The 24,250-nt window shown below is 46.0% G+C and overlaps 1 protein-coding gene across 4 annotated transcripts in view; it reads right to left on the bottom strand.

Moving 5' to 3' along the window:
* Positions 1–24,250, bottom strand: part of LOC119437467 (cytochrome P450 3A4) — a 101,847-nt gene that overhangs the window by 44,470 nt on the left and 33,127 nt on the right. For all 4 annotated transcript variants that reach the window (XM_049660589.1, XM_049660588.1, XM_049660587.1 and 1 more), the window contains 2 exons: positions 2,134–2,359; positions 1,600–1,789 (listed from right to left, as the gene is read on the bottom strand). In XM_049660589.1, coding sequence (XP_049516546.1) covers positions 1,600–1,789; positions 2,134–2,304 — 361 coding nt within the window. In that variant the 5' untranslated portion in view covers positions 2,305–2,359. The remainder of the gene's footprint in view (positions 1–1,599; positions 1,790–2,133; positions 2,360–24,250) is intronic.

The raw sequence follows: 24,250 nt of genomic DNA, 5'->3' as shown, positions 1-24,250 counted from the left end.
GAGAGTTTTAGTACAGCGTGATAGCGTAGTTTACGTGCGGGACGCTATTCTATGACTCTTTGAATTTCGCATACATAGGGCACCTAATTCCATGTGTGTGTGCATCCGGAAAGTGCGAAAGTGCAGCGCAATGGATGCCAGGAGCGCGCTGTATTTTTACTTCACATGTCCGCCGATCTGTAACGAAACAGACAAGCTGTACAAGCTGTCTACCATAGCCTCCAAAATCCTCCCATCTCAGAGGCCATATGCCGTCGTCGCGCCTATCTCCCGACTTTATCGATTTCCCCGACACACATCTCGGGGAAAATTTCCTTTGTTAGGCTCAGGCGCGTTCGAAACGAGAAGCGATCTCGAAATTCCTCAAGGTTAGCCAGAACACTCTCTCGTCGAAGCGGCATGAGACTAAGCAAAAGCCGTTTACGCAGTCATTTGCTACGAACGAAGTGAATTCTACGAAAACAACGCCAAAGTCAGTTCGAAACGGGTGACCGGGGCCGCCGCCATGTATTACGTAAACTACGTAAACCACGCAAAGACGGTAACGTTAAATCTGAGAAATAGCGTGCGTACGGTAAACTGTATGGGTCGGTTAGCGTTCTGCGCACGCGCATTTCAATCCCGCTATTCCGGTGAGCCCGCTATTACGGTAAACACGCTAAACTAAAACTGTCTAATGTGTTGCGAATAATTACAGAAAACAAATGATATAATGTGCGAACTATGCGGCCTGCTTAGTTCATTTTTAGACCATTTACAATGAGACTACTGCCATCGAGTCCACCTTGCCAGAAGAATTTCATGAACAAACAACAAAGCATCATGTCAAGCTCGATTCAAGAGGCAATTAACCAGCGCAAAAATTAAGAGAACTAAAAGTTCGAAACGGCAGGGCAGCGGATAGGAGAATTTCTTAATGTGTGAATTTCTTAATTGTTCGGAAGAAACAATTCTGCAACATCGACGCGACTCAACATCGCATCAGAAGGCCGTGCAAGCGCTCCTGCGCTTCCTGAAGTCCACTGGCCTGTGTGAACGTCTGTGACTGGAACGTCTCCTTTGTTACCAATGCCTGTGTTTTTTTTTCTGTTTTTTTTTTCGCTCTCTCTCTCTCTCTCTTTGCACTGTCTTCAACCCCTTTATCCCCCACCCCAGTTTAGGGTAGCAAACCGGAAACTGACTTCTGGTTAACCTCCCTGCCTTTCCTCTCTCGCTTGCTCTCTCTCTCTCTTAATGTGTGACCACTTATATGCTTCACACAAGAAGATCGATGTCATGTTGTAATTTGTCAGATGAAGGGACTGAGTTGCATTATCGGTTTACACCTCCTCCTTCTAACATCTCAGGCTTCACGACATGTGACCAGTTCTACTCTTTTCCAGAAAGATATGGCTAGCCGATACAGTAGAAGCGATATCACCACCATCCAAATTTCCATGTCTGTGAGACCGAAATAGGAAGTACTGTACCGGCCAGCAGTGATTACGAAGCTTGTACGACTATAGTGCAATACTACCTCTGCTGCGTAGCAGAGCGCCCTTCACCTCTCCGTGGTAATATATGGCGCGACATTCGTGCGGCCTGCGGAATAGTGCCTGCCTTTTAGCTGCAGCATGCAGCTGGCGAAAGGTTCCACGGTGATAACGAAGGGCGAGCGGTCGTGGAAGGTGGGGAACTCCTTGACGAGGCACTGCTTGACCATCTCCGGGTCCGAGACCACAATGAACGGCATCTCGCCGCTATAGTAGCCGAACACCTTGCCGTACTTGGCAATCCACTGCTCCATCACCTGCGCCGGGAAGAAGGGGAAGATTAGGACGGCCGAGTTTTCATGCAGCCGCCGCCTGAGGAGATTTTAAATAAAGTCTTTTGGTGCTGTTGTAACGTTCCGTAAGTTTCCTTATAGCTGTGCTGCCGTACGTAAGCACCCGCGTTTAATATAAACTGAGCAAGGTTTCTCATAAACAACGGTGGCAATAAATGGCAGCGTGTAATATAAACTGAGCAAGGTTTCTCGTAAACAACGGCGGCAATAATTGCGTTTATTTCGCGACTTCTTTTGCCCTGGCCTATAGACTCCCCGTTTCTCCGAAATATCTCGGCCCTCGCTCAAACCGGCGCACGCGCACTCACTTGCACGCGGTCCTCCTTGAGCTGCAAGAAGTTTCCCCAGAAGAAGTCTGGGTCGGGTCCCGGGATGCCATGACGCCGGAAAAGGCCTAGCCTCCGCTTCCTCCGTAGGAACCACGACAGCGACGCGGACACCGCCACCAGCAGGAGCGAGAACAGCACCTCGGCCCACATGACGTCAGGCGCTGTGGAGCCGCTTCTGTCTCTCCCGCAAGTTTTGTTTTTGTCCCTGCAAAGGGATCGATGCGTTGAATTCAGTGCTGATAGACAAGGCCACGAGTACATTTGCTGCGCGTGTAGGTAGGCGTTAAATTGAGGACTACGATGGAGTGCTTGGAAACGCTTACTTCCTGCTACTTCTTTCACCTATGAATGAGCTCGAAAATCTCGCTGCTGAGCGGATGCAACACACGCCATAGCTTGGAAATTCAAGTACTAATACGCTATGAATGTGTAAAATGAGTGGAAATAAGAAGTGAAAATAAATCAATTAAACAGAAGTAGAAGGTGTGACAGCAGGCAAAAACGAAACCTACGAAGAAATAGCAATTGTAGTCGCATATAAGTAGCACATGCTGCAAGTATTTTTCCTTTTTTAACACTGCACATACATCATGAGCTTAGCATGGCGATTGAACAAGGTTATGTATGAGCACGGCCGTACAGGCAACAAGCCTAGCAGCCTACAAGTCTGCAGGGACTGGATCTCCGCGTGTCCAGCGACCATAATCTCGCTTCGGTGCGATCCACGTACGTTATCACTAGACTGCCTTCTCTGTACCAATAGCCACGTGTTTTTCGTTTTTACGAACATAAATCGCACGACTGCACATTGTCAGTGACGGGTAAAGTGCATTACCCTTTCAGACGCTATACACACACTTGTGTACGTTGCGAACTCGTACCTTTTGCTCGGACCGTGTTCCAGATGCTGCCAATTTCGTGGTACCAGTCGGATTCTCCACTCTTCGACTTGCAACTGTGGAGTTTATTGCACCATATAGCGAATGCGGTTAAAACTAATGTGGAAAATATTCAACATGGCAGCACGCGGTTCGGCATCACCAGATAAACAATATTCTTTTTTTTCTCGGTTTTTGCCATTGTGTATGGCCCTAAAATGTTATCTGCTGATTCGTACAACAATTATGCGAGTATCTCAAGGTCAAATTAACACACTCGCACATCACCGGGTGTATTTTCAGTGTCGGAATTCGCATAGGATCCCAAACGTCTACAAAGCGCAAAGCGTCATGATGTGCGCGTTTGGAACGCTCTACGCGAAGCGGCGCAATCGCGGAGAAGGGCTCGACTCGGCTAGCTACTGAAATGCTTCTACATCTCTGTAGAGTTCGTAGTGCGGCCTTCTTCCTCATTTTATGGGGGGAACAACTTCGCGATGCGAACAAGCAATGTGCGGACAAGCTTCTGGAGAAAATGCATCGGGAGACCTATCGGACGTCGACTTAAGAGGAAGCTTTAGCTCGGGCCACGGTGTACGATATACAGGGTGTCCCAGCTATCACACAGCACGATTTAAAAAAAAGAGGAACGGCGTTACGCGAAGCAAACCTAATGCGTATTGGTTCCAGTGCAGTGGAGTAGCCGCCAGTATTTTTGTTTCGTCACTTAGATTTATTTAATTGTAATTAATTATCTGACTCGAGATTTACTGCCCTAATTGTCGAAGTGTCAATGAGGAAATTGTAGAGCAACATGAAAAACTCGCGATAAAGCTTTCTGTTGCTCAATACGTGCAACATAAAAGTGTTTTTCCGAGCGTGAAAGAAGCCCGCGAATACACGCAAAGTGCCTCAAGCGGCCAGTCGCGCGGCAATTCTGCGTGTATTCGCGGGCTTCTTTCACACTCGGAAAAACACATTTATGTAGCACGTATTGAGCAACAGAAAGCTGTATCGGGAGTTTTTCATGTGGCTCTACAATTTTCTCATTGACACTTTGACAATTAGGGCAGTACATCTCGAGTTAGATAATTAATTACAATTAGCTAATTAAATATCAGTGACTTAACATTTACTGGCGGCTACTCCACTGTACTGGAAGCAATAATCACTTGATTTGCTTCGCGTAACGTTGTTCCTCTTTTTTTTAATCGTGCTGCGTTATAGCTGGGACACCCTGTATAATCTTTAGGTGAGGACACTGGCGAGACGCCATCGACCAGATAATGTAGCAACGGCGCGCGTCCATCGGCCCGGTGACGGCAGCGGATACCTATCGGCGGGACGACGCAACTTCAGTCAAAACGCAGGCGAGAGCTTGTGCGTACAAGGAACGCGCGGATATCACAAGCAACCAGATAAAAGCGTCTGCAAGCGACATCGCGTCGCCGTTATTGCTCCAAAGCTGTATTTCCATATTACTAATTTTTTTTAGATTCATGCGTAACATTTCAATTTAGTCTGTTTTAGAATTACTGTTAGATGGAATTCACAGAATAATGATATCATTTTTCATTGCTGAGTTAGAGTTGTAAACTTAAGAGTATTGTTTTCAGAAAATCTGCCAATTTTGCCATTATTTAATAAAAACTTGACAACCTAAATAAAAAATTCGAAACAAACAGTGACCAGTATTTAAGTTTTTCTTTTAAATGCAATGAACCTCGTCAAATTTGGTGCAGTGGTTGCCGAGAAAAAAACGAATTCTTCTTTTACATGTATTTAGATGGATGCACCCGAGCTAAAGCTTCCTCTTAATGCTATTCGGAAAACTTTATATATTCATGACAGCTCAATGAAACTTCCACCATTTACAGAGCTTGAGCTCCTCTTTTTAAATCACCTTTTCGTTTTTTTTGATAGCTCATTTGGTTAATTTTCTTGCACAACGCGCATTTTTAACAATGCATTTTTGTGCAAGCTTAGGCGATAACAGTGCGCACAAGAAAGCACTTAAAATAGCTGATATTGCTCCCAATAAATAGTCGAATTCAATAAAGCAAACAAATATAGTGTAACATTTGTGTTTTACCCTTGAAGAGAATTACAACGCTGAGTTTCAGTTTCACCATTCTCAACGAAGAAACTGTTGAAATTATCATACTGAATATATATGTGGAAAGCTGAAAGGTGTTTCTTTGAATTCATGACATGTTAAAGCATAAGCATGCCAAACTTACTTATGACTAGTAAATCTACACAAAGTGCACAAATGTTAGTGCACAAGCTCTAAGAATGGGACAAAATGAGGAACTGAGAAAACGATGTTTAAAAGTTAAAAAAAAAAGGCGCGACGCTAGACTTCGGCGGGGAAACGATTTTTTTTTTTTTGTATTTCTAGCAATAATGCGGCGCTTCCGAAGTGGGCTCCAAGAGAAGAGGGTTAGGCCTACATCCGCGCAAAAATTCAGCAGAGCGAAATGCCGTGTGGGCGAGATTTGGGTAAATTCGCACTTTCGCGAGCCACCGCGGGTGCTTATTGCATTTCTTTACAAAGTTCTAGTTGATTCTCAACTTACATTTTTTAATACATAAAAGAAAAAGAAAAGGCTTGGAGCAATACAAAAAATGACAGAACACAAAATCAACTTTTTCAGAAACAAATCGCGGTTTTTGACCCTCATCTCCCCTTAAGTGACGACACGGAGGAGAAAGTTGCCGGAGTTCATCAGTTCCGCTTGCATTTATTGATTTATGTATTTATTTACATGTTGATCTAGTTAATTTATTTAGGTATTTATTTATTCATTTTTAGTTCTCATTGCTTATTTTATTTCATGGTTTTCTTCGGATTGCTTCTTTCCTGTCACAAAAAAATTTACTTTAAGTTCGAACATCCAAATTCTTAGTCCCCTTGTTTTTATCCGCTTAATTTATACAGGGTGTCCCCGCTTTTTTTATCGTGCGCCTAAACTAGGCACACGAGCGGCTTCGCATTCCGCTCCCGTCGGAGTGTGGGTGCCGCGTACGGGAATCGAACCCGCGACATTGTGCTCAGCTGACGAACGCCAGAGACACTGAGCCACTGCGGCGGGTCATTCAGCTTACTATTGCTTAACGCGCGCATGATACACGGCAGCCAATGCGACCCTTCCGGCTTTGGCGTGCCCTTTGGCTGGGTTTCTCGCCGGATATATTTGTGGATGTATATAGAAAGGTTATATGGGCGCCAAATGAAAGTACCAGCGAACGGACTTTTATAAAGTATGCGCACCTGTGTTCTGCGAAGCGAAAAATTAAGTTGCTACATAAAATCTGAACAAATAATGTCGGCTCACCGGTATCTCTGAAGCACATCGACCAATTAATAGAACGGTTAATTATATTGTGACAGGGCACCGACAACCGGAGACGAGTACATGTATTCCAAAAACAGCACCTTTTATGAAATCAATCGTAGAGCTGATTTCCCCCTCTTTTTTCGTCGTGGAATCTTCAATCCTACGAGATGGAGTCTCCAAAGGCTCGGGGTTGTCCCCTACTCTGTTTAACGTAGCAATAATCGGCTTGCCAAACATTCTAGGTAAGATCAGGGGCCTCAATCACTGTCTCAATGCCGACGCGGTCACTCTTTGCGTGACGGGCGGCAGCGAGGCAGAGATTGAGGACACATTACAACACGCAGTGAAGGCAGTCGAGATCTATTACAGAGAGGGGCTTCAGCTGCTCGCCGCAGAAGTCTGAGCTACTGCTGGTGTACTCCACCACAAAAAAAAGAACAGTACAGAAGACAACCGAACATAACACTCGTGGCGAACGGGGGCCCAATACCCGTAGTGGAGCCACTCAAAATACTCGGACTCCAGGTGCATTCGGAGGGGAGCAATACGGAGACCCCGAAAACTCTAGAGAACAGCCAATAGACGGTATGGCATGAGGGAGGCCAACCTGGTTCGCCTGATGCAGGCCTTCATCATTAGCCGCATTGTGTATGTGGCAGCTTAACAAATTGTGGGAGTTAGGTATCCATAAAAAGTTAGACGAGCTAATAGAGGCACACACAATATATCAATGTAACAGGCTGTCACCAAGTCTAATGGGACGACACGTATTTAGCAAACTTCACATACGCTACGAAGAACAGCACAGAGCTAAGAAAGACGTCCCTAAGCAAATAAGGAAGGATCTCCGTGTTCCCCGCCCCCCCAATACCAAAAAGCATGCACCCGGAGCATCACAAATAGCGGCGTGAGGCTAGGGCTTGTCATATCGAGCAGTATAAGGCCGCGGAGGGCATGGTCTATGTGGACGCCACCGAATATAGGAATCAGGTGGGTAGGAATCTGATAGGAATCAGATGAGGCAGCGATCATATTGGCAATTCCATCGACAACATCAAAATTCATTATCAGTGACTTAAAGATCGCTGTCTTCAACTTCGCCAGGGGTCGCATCTCCACGGAGGCGCTAAAAATTTTTAAATCACGTAGTGACCAGCAATGGCGCGCGATGATCCAAGTCAGCTGGGCATCCAGGCAATCCTCCCTTCCTGGTAACGAGGTGGCTCACACCGTAACTCGAGGACTTACGCGTTGATTAATTGAACCAGCCCAGCCAGGATCCAGAGGAGATCGCATGGTCACATATATAGAAATTACCGATCGCTATCGGCTGGGACGAGCCCGGTGTCTCCCGCGGCTTACCCTGAAATAACTAAGAAACAGGCAGTGATGTCGAGACTCCTACAGACCAGCATGTATCCGAGCCCAGTGTCCTGCAGCCGGTTTTATCCCGGAAATTACACACAATTGTGCAAAATATGTAACAACAGAGCGGACCTGCCACACATCTTAGGGGCGTGTCCCTATCTCGCCCTTTTCCTAGGGGATGGAGGAAGGAGCGGCTTCGCCCCCCCCCCCCCCCTTATTCGACAAACGGGTCAAATAAAGTTGCTTTCTCTCTGCTTCTCTCGAAACCTCCCGTCCTTGTCTGTGTCGTCTACGCAGAGCAGACGTGGCAACATTTACGCATTCGTTGATTTACTTCGTTTTCTTTGATTTCGCCATTCGGTATGTGCCACTAGGTGTGCGTCCGTTCTTGGCCAATCCTCCAGAATGGGTATGTGCTACAGTGACACATGAGGTACAGAATGTTTAAATGTTGACTTAATACGGGCGGTACTATTCTGTGCGCACACCTGTCATTTCCTCCACAAGCATCATACATCGCCTTGTTTCCCGTCGCATCGCTGCGTAGACGTCTCACACGGTGCATCCCCCTTATCTGTGTTTTTTGCATTTCGGCATAGCTTGTGAGCGACGTGGTGCACAAACGTAAAAAAATGGATAAGAAAAAAGTTGTGACCTTTGCGGTAGATAAACACAAACATTGCATGAGATCTCACGTTGCGTACGATAAAAGTAAACAAATTGGTATGCACCGTCGTTAGTTGCAAAGAATTTAACTAACCTCTTTACTCAAACTCCGCTTCACATGGTTTCTAATAAGTGCATTCGGTCAGCATATTTTTTAGCTTTGCTGAAACACACACTGTAAGACGCGGACACGCATTAAGTACGTCTGGTTAGTGCACGTTGAGAAAATATACTAAACAACAGGAGCATCAAGGCACCAGAAACAATAGTCAAGAAATTACAATACAGCAGCAGTTATGCAGCGGAATCCTCCTCCCGCCGCCTCTCTTATACAGATTGGGAAATAAAACTACGAACTGTCCATGTATTTATGCAGTTATACACTGCAATATGTCGCGAAAGCGCGTGTTGTTGCTCCACTTGCAAGCATAGAAAATGCTATGGTACAGTACGCCATCTACCGAGGTCAAAATGAGAATCGTATGGCATTAAGGCAGATTGAACCCCTTGCGCCTCGTCTTGACAAAGTGCAGTATGCACAGCCCATGCCCCGCACTTCTACTGCGCCAAGGTGCACGAGGCAGTCCTAAACCATCGACAAGATCAAGTAACTTCAAGTAAGTTAACCGATATGGGCAGTTCTTCACTGTCTGGTGCGAAAGGGCTGAAGGAAAACACAATGTATAATTTTCTTTCCATTTATCCTCAAATGTTTATTTTGCTTCGCACATTCAACTTTTTCACGCTCGTTCACCAAACCCGAAAACCATAACACTATGCCTTGAACATATGGCCTTTCACCCGCCGTGGTGGCGTAGTGCATTTGGCGTTGCACTGCTATGCCCAAGGGCGCGGGATCAAATCCAGGCCGCCACGGCCGAATTTCGATGAGGTCAAAACGCAAGAATGCCCCTGCACCGTGCATTGGGTGCACGTTAAAGAACCTCCGTTAAAGAACGTCCACTACGGCGTACCTCAATCATATCGCACTTTGGCTGCGCAAAACCCCAGAATATAATTTAATTTTAATTTGCCTTTTTTCTTCATCGCACTGAAGTTTTCGAATATATTTTCGCCGAGCTGAAATTGTATTGAGACTCTTTATAAATGGTCCTATTCGCTCATTATGTTTGCATAAGTTCGCACACCCCATTCTAGATGCATAGTTGTTGGTACTTTCATACGAAGACTCATCTTGTCATACTTTTGTTCCATGCTTGCATAAGAAAATCAATTTGCCTCCGTTGATTGTTTCTATTTATGATCCTGTAGCAATAAAGAGGCCCTCGTATACTGTTATCTTCGTTTACTCGTCCACCTTCTTATTTCAGTGTTATACTACAGTGAAATTAGGATGTTTTATGTATGGATAACTAAGTAAACAAACAGTGACACGTGCACTCATTTATCCTTTTCTCGGGGACGCAACAACTTAAGGTTATCGCTGAGCGCAAAACGCGCCTGCATGATTGGACCTTACTCGAACGTTATCGTTGATCTGTTGTGTATGTTCTCGCCTAATCTTGTGTAATCAGATTGTATGCGCGACACGAATTAAGTAGTACTTTCTGGAAGGCACGCGGCCACCAGCCATTATGCTGGAATCCTTCGCCGAGTCATGTATGAAAGCCGGTCCGCTTGAATCGCGGATTTCCGACGATCGCCGACTCCGCTCGCCGCTATTGCTTTGCTTTGACGGTAACTTGTTTTTTGGGCACAGGTCTCGCCTAATAACGAGCTAGTTTCGTTATTCAGTTTTTGCGACTGTGTTTTTCAACATTACTACAACGTGACAATACACCGTTTCTAAGGGGGAATCCACAATACAAAGAAATCCTATTCAAATACAACAGAAAGCCGCTGGGAACCAAACGAAGGTTGTGTGTAACCTTGCTCTTAATGTTACCGGGCGGTAACGCTAAGAGCAAGACAATGATTAATGAGTAATATAGAAACAGTGGAAACAAGTACGCCACTCGTCGCGCAGTGTATAGACTGCGCGACCTTGACGCGGCTGTGCTCTGACGCGACGGTTGCGTCGAATATCCTTCGAAGCAGACGCGATGCGTGAGCGGCTGCACTACGTGGCGGTTTCTACGAAAGGGAGAACGGTTCATTTGGCGAGGCGCAAGGAACTTTAATCCACATCGCCGACGCACACTCGAGTGTGCGCTATGTGATGCATCATTATATGCTATGATGTTCAAGTTTATTGTCAGGTATGACAAGTTAGCACGTTACAGAAGCATAAACAAAGCAAGAGTTTCCATAGTGGGAGCACTGTAACGGGACTCCGCGTGGTACGTACAGGAGGGATGGTAGTAGTGTGGGCAGATATTGTATAGTCAATAAAACAATCATGACTACGGTAACGCGACATTAACACTTGAAGATAATATGATACGTGGATAGGTATTAAAAATATTCTGTACACTTCGATGCGTCTGGTTGGTGCACTTTTCGCAAATATGCTGTTGATGAACAAGAGCATCAAGACACCGGAAACAATAGTCGAGAAAATACAATACCTCCCCACCATCTTATACAAATTATCAAATAAAATTACGAACTGTGCATTCATTTAGTCAAAATATGCTGCAAAACAACTTCGAAAAGGAAGTTGTTTTAGAGCGAGAAACACAGCTGGAAGTGTGAAGGCGGCTCGAAGATATGAATTGGGGGGAGCCCATAATATTTGCGTTTCAACAGTCGAGATGATGGTTAAGCCTTGACGCCAAGAGGCATTGTGTTCGATAATTAGTCCACAGTAAGGATAGAAGGAAGTTATTGAATGAAAGGGAGAATTGCCATCCGCCTGAATATAGCACGAAGCCACAAAGGAAGAACATACGGGCTTCTCAGAAAAAAATATTGGCAGCAGAGCAAAAATTCGTCCTTGTCCTAGTTCGGGACAATTTCCCTTTCATGACATTTCCTCCACCTTGCGGGATGATATCGCAGAACTGACTTGCCCTACTCAAGTTGTTTCACGATGGACTAATTTTCCCTCATGACCCGCAAAAAACGAACTTACTAACAGTATGATGACCGAGGATACTCACAATGTCGCTTGTTAAATTACGCGTAGTTGACTCGTTCTTCCGGTTGACTCCGTGTAAAACTGTGGACTGTTTTTTTTTTGTAATTTTCCCAGGAGGCACGAGGTGACAATTTAGCGCCAATTAGTGTTTGGACAGTAGTAGATGTTCACAATTGATTCAAGAACAGTAAACTGTAATTAGCGTTTGCAACTGAAACCATTTTGGAGAAGAGAGAAAGAAAGAAAGACAAGGTGGTTAGCCAGTGTAAATACCGGCTGGCTTCCCTGTACTGGGGAAAGGGGTAAAGGGAATAAAAGGTGATAGAAGAAAAAAAATAAAAAAAATAAAGTGAAGTAAGAAAATTCGCGCAATTACGCGACCCTGCGCGCTACAACGTTCAAAGCCGGTCGCACAATTCACAAGCCCTGAAGAACTTCAGCAGAGTCCTTAAGGCCTTGAGTGCCGAAGCCCGTCTAGACCAGTGTCCTAAAACTTTTTCCTCTGTGAGGGGGCGATTGTCCAGTTTTTCAAGCGCAGTCGCGAGCACTTTTCTTGCCACATTGCAGCGGGGACAGTCACAGAGGAGGTGCTTGATTGTCTCCTCGCAGCCACAGTTGTCGCAAGCAGGGCTGTCAGCCATTCCAATGGGGAAGGAATAGGCAAACCACTTTTATTTGAAAGCTCCAAACCATTTGGAGCTTTCAAATTAAACTCTTGCGTTTTACGTGCCCCAACCACGTTGTGGTTATGAGGCATGCCGTAGTGGTGAACGCCGGATTAATTTTGACCACCTGGGGTTCTTTAGCATGCCCCAGGTGGTCAATCTAAGTAAACAAGTATTTGTTTACTTAGATTACTCCGTTGGAATGCGGCCGCCGCGGTCGGTATTGAGCCCGCCACCTCGAACTCAGCAGCGCAACGCCATAACCACTGCGCTACCAGGGCGGGTTATTGCCGAACTTTATTATGAACTGTGATACCATACGAAAGCTGTTTTCATATCAATAAATAATAAACGCGCATTTAGTTTTGATGCCTACTTCGGGATACGCCACAGTTTAGCGATATATTATTCGTCCTGGTGCGATTGCTTTGGATAAAAGGAAAAAAAGAACATTTATTAGTAAGACAAGGGCCGGTATCAAAACGGCGCAGCCCTAAAAGGCTTAAAGAGACGTTTCCGCCCGCTGGCCTTCAACGCGTAAAAAAATGGGCGGAAAGAACGAAAAAAAGCAAAGTATTCATATTCGTATTAATTAGTGAAATAAGAACAAAATATAGCAACATGAATAGTATGACGATATCTTACTAGCGGAGTATCACCTTACAAGAAGCCACAAATCAGATAATAAACACAAGTGTAATACTGTATTTTAGACACCTTGACTAGATAGCACGAATATGTGAAAAGGACAATTATTACAAAAATTAAGAATAAATTAAATTCTCAGCTTTAAATTTTACGTGCCACAACCATGATATAATTGAGGTACGTCGTAGTGGGGGACTCCGCAATAATGTTTGACCACCTGGGGTTCTTTAACGGGCACCCAGTGCAAGGCGCGCACTTTTGCATTTCGCCTCCATTGAAATGCGGCCGCGGCGGCTGGAATTTGATCTCGCGCCCTCGCGCTTAGCAACACAACACCAAAGCCACAACGCCACCACGCCAGGTTATCACGAAAAATTGTCAACTGAAAAAGTTACAAACTTAAATGACATTACAGATGACACAATTTGACAGAGCAGTGAATCACCTCCCTGGAGAAAAAAAAATCTAGATATACAGATACCATGCAGCGTACATTCAAAATAATGGAACGGTTAATGTGCTTTGGGTAAAAACAACAATGCTTCACAAACGTTCCCAACTATATGGAACCCGATACTAACGTCTACGTCAACGGAACCAAAATTCCTACAGTCGACTGCCTTCGCGTACTCGGTCTTCACATCCACAAGGACGGATCAGAAGCGGCCACTTTCCCGCGTCTCCAACATACACTGTCACAAGTTACCCACTTCGTCAAGAGGATAACTAACCACAGAAGCGGACTTAAGGAGGAAGCCACGCTAAAGATAATTCAAGCTCTCCTAACTAGCCGTATCGCCTACGGCACCCCCTACCTGACACTCAAGCCGGCAGAAATCGAGAAACTGAATGTCATCATTCGAAAGGCAATCAAAGTAGCCTTAACCTTCCCACCCACGGCATCAACGGAGAAACTCCTCAAGTTCGGCGTCCGCAATACGTGGCAAAGGCTCTGCGAGGCTCATAACATCAGCCAACTAGAGCGGCTTAAGCTCACACCCACCGGACGTAAAGTTTTGCGCTACCTCAACTAGAGTGAAAGCTACATTGCCAAAATAGACCAGCAAGCAAGAATCCCACCCACACTCCGTGAGTGCATCAGCGTTGCGCGCATATCACGCAATATGCATCCGACTTCCATAAGGAGCGTCGGTAAAGCAGAATCCGCGCACTCAGCAAGAAATACGCGAGAAACCCTGATACGAGGTACACCGATGCTGCCCGGTATATTAAACGAAACGCCTTTGCCCTAAGTGTCACAGATCACCAAGGCAAAGAACTCGCCGCTGTCACCATCCGGGCAAGAGCCGCCGAGACTGCAGAGGAAACGGCAATCGCTCTGGCGATAACAACTTGCCCTGAAGTAGCCGTAATCCTCACTGATTCCAAAGCAGCAGCTCGCCGCTATCAAAAAGGACGCACATCAGAAGCCGCACTCAAGATACTTCAAAATCACATCGCACGCGCCCCACTCCCCGACACCCACATCAACTGGATTCTCCAGGCCATCAGGGCATGACAGGAAATTAGGCGGCACATGCCGCTGCCCGTGAGCATACCAGCCGGGCTTTCTTGCCATCCCACACTAGGCCGGCCACCAACGTTGATGACACCTCCCTAAAGTACTCGGAGCTTCTGCAACACCACCGACTCAGCAGAAGAACGTACCCATCACCGCACAAGAAGCTCAGCAAAGAGGAAGAAGTCAATATCCGCCACCTACAGATAAACACCTATGTACACGGAATAACCATGCACAGACTCTATCCTACGCAGTAGATACATATGCACTGACTGTGACGTCCCAGACATCCTGCAACACATGGTCCAGGATTGCCCACTGCGTGACACATCCCAAAACCGCAGCTCACAAGCTCAACAAGACGACACAAGACAAGAAGTGCGCCCCAACTCAGCGCACTTCAATACCACCACAGAAACGAGGGAGGCGAAGCTTTCCTCTGACGACCTGGACGACCAACGCAGTTTTGTCGCCCGGGCCAAGGAGGCAGCCCAAGCCGGAGGGTTCCTGGAATAAGGAATCCTCCCACCTAGGGTTAACAGGGTCCTGACTCGGATTGCCGTTTCAGAAAATAAAAGTTTATTTCTCTTCTCTTCCCAAACGTTCACATGCAGCCCCACATGCTTGAGCAAAAATTATAAAAAAGTCACAGGCCTGCGCTGCACACGCAGCACAGTCACAGCGTAAGCTGGTTGAGCGGCGCAAGAGTAGCTCCAATTTCGGCACCACGAACAACATGGTCTTCGCGGCAAAGTGTATTCGCCTCGATTTTCACGATAACGATCTGAACTGTCCGCCCGGCGTCGACGGCGAGCTGCGGCTTGTAATGCTCTCTGCACAGCACTCTTCTGAGCCCGATAATGCCTTGTCGTAGCCGCGCACGGAGCTCTACGATTCGCTTCTTCAGCAGCGGTTCGTACCTTGCGAGGAGACGTCATAACGTGTACCGATGAGGTACCCAGAATACGTGGTGCAGATGTAACATCGGGATAGTGTTGATTGCGTGCCTCGTCTGAATCGCATCTCATCGTCCGCGCCGGCGTGCGCGGCGGTTGCAGGCACTTTAACTAAATGGCGCCACAATACTGGCGGAGGCTTACGTCGTCTGCGCCTGCGCGCCGCGCGTTTAAAGGGAATATTTCTGCTGCGTGATAGCAAGCGCTTGCATGGCTCAGTGGTAAAGTATCCGACTCCCACGCAGCGGGCCTGGCTTTGATCACCGCGGAGAGCGGGTACTTTTTTTTTCGTATTTCCGGCGATAGACGGTTACGGCCAAACGCCGGCAGCGGCATCATCGCGAACCAAAACGGCTATTGGAATGAGCCCATAATAGCTTACGCTGTAGTTATTCTGCAACTCAGTGATGGACGTTACGGATAAGCACTGAAGTGCACAGCATGCACAAATATATTGCTGCAAGTGTGGAATTTAAATTACATAAGAATTTCTCTCTGGCAGTGGTTGCTAAGGCATATAAATAAAACAAACATGTAAATAAGTTAGATTTATGACAGGACATCATTAGGTCTGGTACTCAGATGATGATTTTGTCAATGTTTCTGAAAAGTTGCATGTCACAAAGCACATTGAGAAATTTTGGCATCATCAACATCAAATTGGCTACAGTGACTAACCAGTGCATTTGGCAAACTACACAAGCCACATCGATCTCTCAACTTGGACTGAGCCCAATATGAAAATTATGAAATGCCCCTTGCTAACACAATCAGCTCCACTTTGTTGTCGTTTGCATATTCTATTTTGCATAAGTTAAATTAAAAATATCATGGTCCTAACATGAACGGGTAATGACTTTTCCCATGATCTGACTTAATGATCACTAGGCTGCGAAGGAAGTCACAAGTCAGAGAATAAATTTGAGTGGCATAATGTAATACAGGCGCTTTGACTAAACACTAATACGTGATGGCAAAATGAGAAATATCACAAATTGTCAACTGGGCCCTGCTACTGTCACAAAGTAAAGGTAAATGTCCCACTTTGACATGGCATATATCGTTAGGTATAATCAGTGAGCAGTAGATCCCCACTAACTCACTGCGGAACTAAAATACGAGATACATTAAACCATGCACCATAGGGTCCATGTATTACAACATTAAAGAGGTAATTACACAAAATTTTCAAGTCTTATTTCTTTAAACGAGGGCACGGTACCTCTAAACTCCAGAAAAAATACCGCCAAGCCTCAGAGTACCCTAAATGATTTAATAGCTTTTCTACCGCTAGTTTCAGTTTCGTTTCTACTGTGTTGTGACGTCATATAGTACGTGGTCGCGTTATAGCAGGACAGTGTGATGCTTTGACACTGGCTGCGGCTCCCTCTGCCATCCAATATGCTGCTACATCAATTCTCATGGCGAGTAGCAGCATACTAGGCGACCGAGTGAGCCAGAGCTAGTGTCAAAACATCCCAATGTCCTGCTTTGACGTGACGACCCCATACCGTGTAATGACGTCAAACACAGTATCCTCCGGAGAAGACACCAAGACTGGCTGAAGGTAATTTATTATAAATGCTTAGCACACTCTGACGCTTGTTACAATATTTTCTAGAGTTTAAAGGTTTATGTCCGTCCCATAACGCAAAAAAAGTCGCAGTTTCGCGCGAAAGGCGAAGCGTCGTGTCGATTGCGATGGAAAAGGAGTAGACAGGCATACGACGTAAATATTGTTTTATCGGCCGTACGAACTTGTAAACAAAGGCATACTAACTAAATTAAAAAGCATAGTGTCACGCGCGCACAAGCAAACATGAACACATCTCACTCGATGACCGCGGAAACTCGCTGTGAAAATGTTGGAGTGAGGAAGCGTCGCAGCAGCAGGGAGCGAATTGACCTTCGCGCTGCCTCTCGCTTCAGTGCCAACTAAGCGGCGAAAACAGCGCACACGAAGGTATCAGCACTCAGCGCATGCACTCTGCCCCATCGCAGATTGCTTTCAAGATGGGGCCCGCGCGCCCGGGCCATAGACGAGTAAACGATCGCCAGAAGGCGCTACGGCGCCTCCTAACAGCGCCCCCAATGTGAAAATGTGAAGCAGCGCGGTCGCGCCCGGGTGATGTCTCCGCTTTGTTTTCATTGTTTCGCCCGCGCTTTCCTTCGCTGCTCGTGCTCACGGTACTCAGTTTTCGACGGCAGCAGATCGCGTGCTTGCTCAACAGCGATGCAAAGACTGCAATGCGGTTTCAAGAAGTTTGCCGACGCCGACAGCTTTCTTCGTGGCGGCAACCCCAAGAAAGGGGAGCGTCTGCTTGCACACGTGTATGGCTTGAACAAATTGTGAGCGGTGATGTGACAGTGAAAGCCAAGTGCGTGTCGTAGGTGTCTAACAAGATTGTATACGACATGGGAGGGCCCACTTCGTGATGAGTCACGATCTTAAGGAATCAATAAAGTTTATTCCATCCATCCATCGAGTTAGAGGTACACAGCGAGTTCAGTAATTTAGTAACTTTTATTTCTCTATGGTGCAATCACAAAGCGGTCATGCATGCTTGCAGAGATGTGCAGAGACAATGACGATTGCAGTTGGTTTCGTTGGTCGCTGGGCGCGCACACACGGCTGCTCTCATTTTGGCCCCCAGGTAGTGGCATCCGCACTGTGAGCACAGAAATAACATGCATTAGGCTCCAATAAGCCAATAAACCTAATTAACGATGTATGTACTACATATGCGCATAATGCCGTATAACATGCTGTATAAATACTTAATGTATATCATGCCTTATTCAATGCTAGTGTTAGAGTCATGGCAAATCATTGCATTAGTGAGCAAGGTATCTTTTCACTGCTCATGAGAAATCGCTCGTACAAACTGCTCCGCGAAATGAACCCAGATCACGGTAACCGGCGATTACCTTAGGACCAGCAGCATAAGCGCAAGAATGAGCGATACATGCCTCATCAAAGCCAATCTACTTTCTCGTCGGGCGAATGCCCCGCCGCAGCTAATGTAAGCTCACACCGATGGCCGGCTACTACACGAAACGAAGATTCTTGGCAGGAAGGGTGAAGCAGGAAGAATGTGCAAGGTGGCAATTACTTGAAAGCATGCTTGGATATTGTGAACCTAGAAAGCATGGCCAAGCAACAAACATAATGCGCATGTCTCGTACAGCTGCTTTCCGATCTGCTGTTTACCGACGCGCTCGATGACCGCAGCTTGCTATTCACCCTTTTCGCGAAGCAATTTGCTCCAGTTGAACGAGATGGCGCTTTCGGTGGCGCGCCATACGTTGCCTCAGCGAATGCGCACGAATACAAAACCATTACTGCTTCTGCCACCTTGCTACTGTGTGATCAGCTGTCGGCAATGCAACTGGGTGTTCGCTAATTCACTGTGCCTAATTTATGCTGCAGAATGTGCAACGATAAAGGAAAGACGTGTGCGTTAGTTAGCTGCAAAAATAGTGCTTCGCGTATTAAGGAATGGACTCAACCTGTGTCGCCACTGCTACATAAGGACCTGCCTGTGTTGTCGGCCCTTCACGATGCACGGCTTTCCTAGAGGATAAAAAAAGAATTCATCCGCCAGCACTGTATAGCTAACCGCCAAAGAAAGGATTTCAACTTCGGAACGTCGGCACTTAAGAGTGAGTACCGCTCGTTACAAAAGGAAGTAGTGCCACATACGAGAATAGTAAGTTTCTCGCACGTTATCTACACACATCCACCCCTACTCGCACGAAAACTTACGCTCACCCTATCGCCAACGTATCAATAATAAGTGAAAGGGCGCACACTTGAATCAATGTGCCGAAGCAGGAGTGACGGCAACTACACCGACAAGACACGAATGTTGGAAGCTGAACGTTTCGTGACGGTCCGCAGAGTAAGCGAGGGACTAGCTAGCGTTAACATGTCTTTCTTGTTCTTTCTGGTGTTTTACGTGCCAAAACCAGTTCTGATTATCAGGAACGCCGTAGTGGAGAGCTCCAGATTAATTTTGACCACCTGGGGTTCTTTAACGTGAACAACAACGCAAGCACACGAGCGTTTTTGCATTCCACCTCCATCGAAATGCGGCCGCCGCGGCCGGGATTCGATCCCGCGATCTCGTGCTCAGAAGCGCAACACCTTAGCGGATTGAGCCACCGCGGCGGGTTAATACGATTTTGCTACTAGCTACTACAAAGTACAGAACACTTACATTCCAAGCTTTGTGCGCAGCAAGAACAAATCTATCGCAGCACAGCACACCCGCGAGTGATTAGGCTGAAAATGAATCCCATAGTGGCCGCACCGAGGAACATTACTGAGTCAGAAACATGAAAAGCCACTGCTTCAAAATGTTTTCCAAATAAAGAACGAAGAGCACACTGATTCTGATTTAATTCATAAGGGGAAAGTTTGGACAACTTGGAACAAATTTCTAGCCCCGCTTTTAGTACAAGCACCATACACGCTGCTCGCGCCGTTTGGACAAGGCGTAATGAGCTCTGAAAGCACACACATGTCCTCTAAAGCTGTGGCCAAAGCTTCGTGTCGTCTACACAGTCACCGTCTGCGATATGCGTCGAAAGAAACGGAGGTTTTCTGCGCCGCACCGGCGCCACGCGCATGCATTGTAAACACGGAGGCAACAGAGGTAGCTGAGGCAAACAATGGACGCGTCACCACGTGATCAAACATGGCAGCGCCCACGGGAGCACCGGGAAAAGGGTCAATAAATAGGGATTGCCACCACAGAAAAGACAAGTAGCGTGCGGACCCTTTTGTTGCCTCCCCAACTAGCAATTAAAGTTGCAGCGTTTGGAAAAGGGATACAATTCTCTTTAGCTCGTCCTTGCCGGTCGCGAGTGAACGAACAGTACAATCAATTAAATTCGGGGGTTTTACGTGCCAAAACCACGATATCATTAGGAGGCATGCTGTAATGGCAGGTCTCAGGAATAACGTGCACAAAAATCAAAGTACACGGTAATATTTCGCTCCCGTCGAAATGCGGCCGCCGTGGCCAGGAATCGAGGTCGCGTCGTCGAGCTTAGCGGCGACGCGACCTCGATTTACCGCTAAGCTAACACGGCGGATGTCACTGTACGATTCAACTACGCGACACGTCCAAAACAAACGGCCATGCGCTAAATACAGGCATATTACTATTGCGTTTTTATCGAGCGGCCGTGATATTGCACGCGAATGCGGAAGTACGTGACTTACTTGACTCGGTGCAGTGCATTATCCACGCTTGTCGTCTGTCCTTCTCGTGCCACTTCCCCGGAATTCTGTAGGACTTCACGGGCGGCTTTTGACCTTTCGAGGTTGTTGTGGCAATCAACAACACAGCAGTATTGCGTGCCACCTTTCCTGGTTGATGAGGTCGCACTCGCCGCCGCGAAAAGAACGCGCCCGATCGCTCGCACCATAGAGAACATGGGCGCGCGCTGGCCTAGCGACGACCTTCGACACTTCCATCCTTCCTCCCGGGGAACATTCGGTGCTGGTGCCGCGCGGGCAAACTTTAGGTTCGCTCTGAACTGTTGTACGCGGCCGTCCGATCGCTCCAACTCTGTACTAACACTGTACATTTTATTTCGCGCTCGAATTATTTGTCATTTATTTCGCGCATTTATGACATCCACACTGCAATAAACACAGCTGTGACCGTGCTGCCTACGTATATGAACGTGCAATAGGATATCTACATTGCAGGTGGGTCAATTCTTTGAGATGAAAATAAATTTGAATGTGACGTGCTTTGTGGGGCATCTGCTTGCTCGACCTATACATTCAAGGCTAATCCTAATCTAGCTTTCCCACAGTGCGGCAAGAATTTTATTTATTTATTTATTACAAATACCTACAGCGCCCGAGTTGGCCATTATCGTAGGGGGGTTAATTACAAACATAAAGGTCATATATTGAACTTCAAGAAAAACAGCATCATATCATTTATGGTATTACAAATACAATAGTAATTACAGAGAAAGACAACACATCGAAAAAAAAACATTCGATTATAAAATTTGCTACACAATGCATGAAACGGTACACTAGAATATATTGTCTACAACAGATTCATGTAAAGTTCTCTATGGCAGATGAAAAATTGGGTGCAGACACTATCTCATCCGGGAGCAAATTCCATTCCGCAATTGTTCGCGGAAAGAATGAAAATTTAAATACATTAATACGACTTTGGTAGGCCCTTATTTTCTTGGAATTGTCGCGTCTCTTAGACTGATAATGAGGTGGTTTTAAATATATGTTCTTATCGATTCCTGTGTTACCGCTGTTAATGTTGTGTAAAAGCTTTAACCTGATCATTTTTCTGCGCGTGGACAGTAACTTCCACCCCAGATTTTCCCTAATTTGCGAACCTCTAATTTTGTAGTCGTAGATGCCCGTGACGAATCTTGCAGCCCTTTTCTGAACACGCTCTAACTTATCTTCGAGAACTTTTGTGAAGGGGTCCCATGCTGCGCAAGCGTATTCTAACATCGGCCTAATATTTGTAAGATATAAAGTTTCCTTCAAAGGTTTGGGCGCATACTTGAAGTTCCTCTGGAAAAGGTGCAAAAGGCGGCACGCTTTAGCGCTTGTTATGTCAATGTGGGATGTCCAGTCCAATACCGCCGTTAAAGTGACGCCTAGGTATTTGACTTCATCAACGCATTGCACTAAAACATTATTTAGAGAGTATGAACTAGGCACTTTTTTCCTTTTGTTCGTAAATTGAACATGATAACACTTTGCTACGTTCAAATCCATCTTCCATTTAGCACACCAGGAACATATTTTTTCGAGATCAAACTGCAACACACTCGTATGTTCAGCACATGACACAGGATAGTATACAACGCAATCATCCGCATACAGTCTGATATTCGAAACAACGCCTTCACTTAAATCATTGATAAAAATAAGGAACAGCAACGGCCCAAGGACCGACCCTTGAGGCACACCTGATAAAGCATCAACCGTTCTCGACGTTGCACCGTTCAGAACCACTTTTTGCTGCCGTTTATGCAAATAATCTTTAAGCCAACCGTAAAGTGAATCGGGGAGGCCAAGAAATGACAGTTTGTACAAAAGTAAGTCATGCGGGACTACGTCAAACGCCTTTCGGAAATCAATGAAAACAGCATCTATCTGCGTACTATTGTTAAAGCCGAGTGCAACGTCATGTATGAATTCAGTAAGTTGAGTGGTACAGGAGGCATAATATCTCATAATATCTAATGAGACGCTAATAACGATCCTAAGATCGTATATAGGTTGGCTAATGCACGCCATCATAATATCATAATAGCGTCTCATAATATCTAATGAGACGCTAATAACGATCCTAAGATCGTATATAGGTTGGCTAATGCACGCCAATCAAAATAAAGGAGAAGCTTAACGGTTTCGAAATGTTTTGCGCATAATGGATGATCTGGTATCAGAATCCAACTTTCGGCTTTTTATCGCGGTGGCCCATATCTTGCGACGGTTTTCATCAACAGGAAACCTATGAAAACTTTAGCATCTTGCTTACTTTGACGCAACTCAGCTCGTCCACATACTGCATTTCTTTCATTGTAAAATCATAGAATAAAGACCTCACAAATGGAACCGCACAACCACCCACCAAACCCAGCGGCTGCTGGTAGGCGCGACACGGGCGGCGGCTCGGCGGCGGAGTGCCTACCAAGCGAAACTAAATTCCGAGGGCAGTGCCACCGCATTTTCGTGACGTAGCGCCGTGGTGTAGGTCTATACGCAGTAGCCGCCGTAGTAGAACGCCCCCTCCCCCAGTGCCTTGCGTGTGACGGAAGACGGCGCGCTTCCTCCCCGCTTTCCTCTCGCGCGCGAAATCGAGCCACCACCGTCGACTCACCCTCGCCCACTTGCACTCCCAAATACAGTATACGGCACGCGGTGACGATGTTATCGCCTTTGGATTTTAAACGGAACCTCAACGGCAGAAATGCGCCTGGAGTGTCCATATCATTGCTATTGCAATGAAAAGGGATAGTTGAACATATCACGCCACTACCGCTTTAATGCCTTAGAATTACCTGACAACAAAATACTTGACAAACACTCAAGTATCGAAACCTGCTTGAGTAGCTCATAAAGTCTGCACAGTAGTGTTTACCCTGATATCTGTTTAGAGCTTTGTGTCGGAATTTTCTTTTTCTCTTGTGTAAGAGAGAAAAGTTTAGTACAATGCTCTAAAGACATTTTAGATTTTGAGAACTTCTATAAAACCTCAAGAGGCTTTTTCAAGATTTGCTTTGTGACGCTCGGGCGCTCGCCGCAGCCATGACTTGATATGTGCCTCAACAGCAGCCGTCGTTTCATCCGGCTGACTCACTACAGCTGAAGTGGAATCGAGTGCGAAACATTGCAGTACTTCATGTTTTAGTACCCGGCAGCTGGAGGCGTGTGAACACAGTCAATGAAAATTAATAAATAACAGGTATACAATACATGGTTGTTTATCAGTTTTCATTGACTGGAATCAAACGGCATCTCCCAAAAAGTTTTTTGCAGTATGTTTTTTTATGCGCCTTCTATCAGCAGCAATTCATACACAAAAGTCCGCTTCGAAAGACCTGTACATTGTATATATATATATATATATATATATATATATATATATATATATATATATATGCCGCTACCACAAATGGTGCAAGATCACCAGTGAAGAAAGACGCTCTGAAGGCCAGACACGAATCCAACGTGACTGTACTAGCCTGTACTAATAACAATAACTGAAAGCTGCTAGGAGGCCGCCCGCATCGTTCGGAAGATCCGGGACACCACCTTGCTCTTTGAACAATTTTAGTTGTTCCGTTTGTTCGTTCTGCTTAATTGTTTTAATTGCTCCTATTAAAACAACTGCCTACTGCCCAGCTCCGTAATCCTGTCTGTGAAGCTTTCGCCAGTCACTGCACTGTCACATTCTGGATACCGAGTGCGGGATCGCGTCGCGCTCGGCTCGAAAATCG

The sequence above is a fragment of the Dermacentor silvarum genome, chromosome 1 (assembly GCF_013339745.2).
Source record: "Dermacentor silvarum isolate Dsil-2018 chromosome 1, BIME_Dsil_1.4, whole genome shotgun sequence".
Taxonomy (NCBI): Eukaryota; Metazoa; Arthropoda; class Arachnida; order Ixodida; family Ixodidae; genus Dermacentor; species Dermacentor silvarum.
Note: the sequence above shows the minus strand (reverse complement) of the source record. Positions and strands in the feature narration are given on the sequence as shown.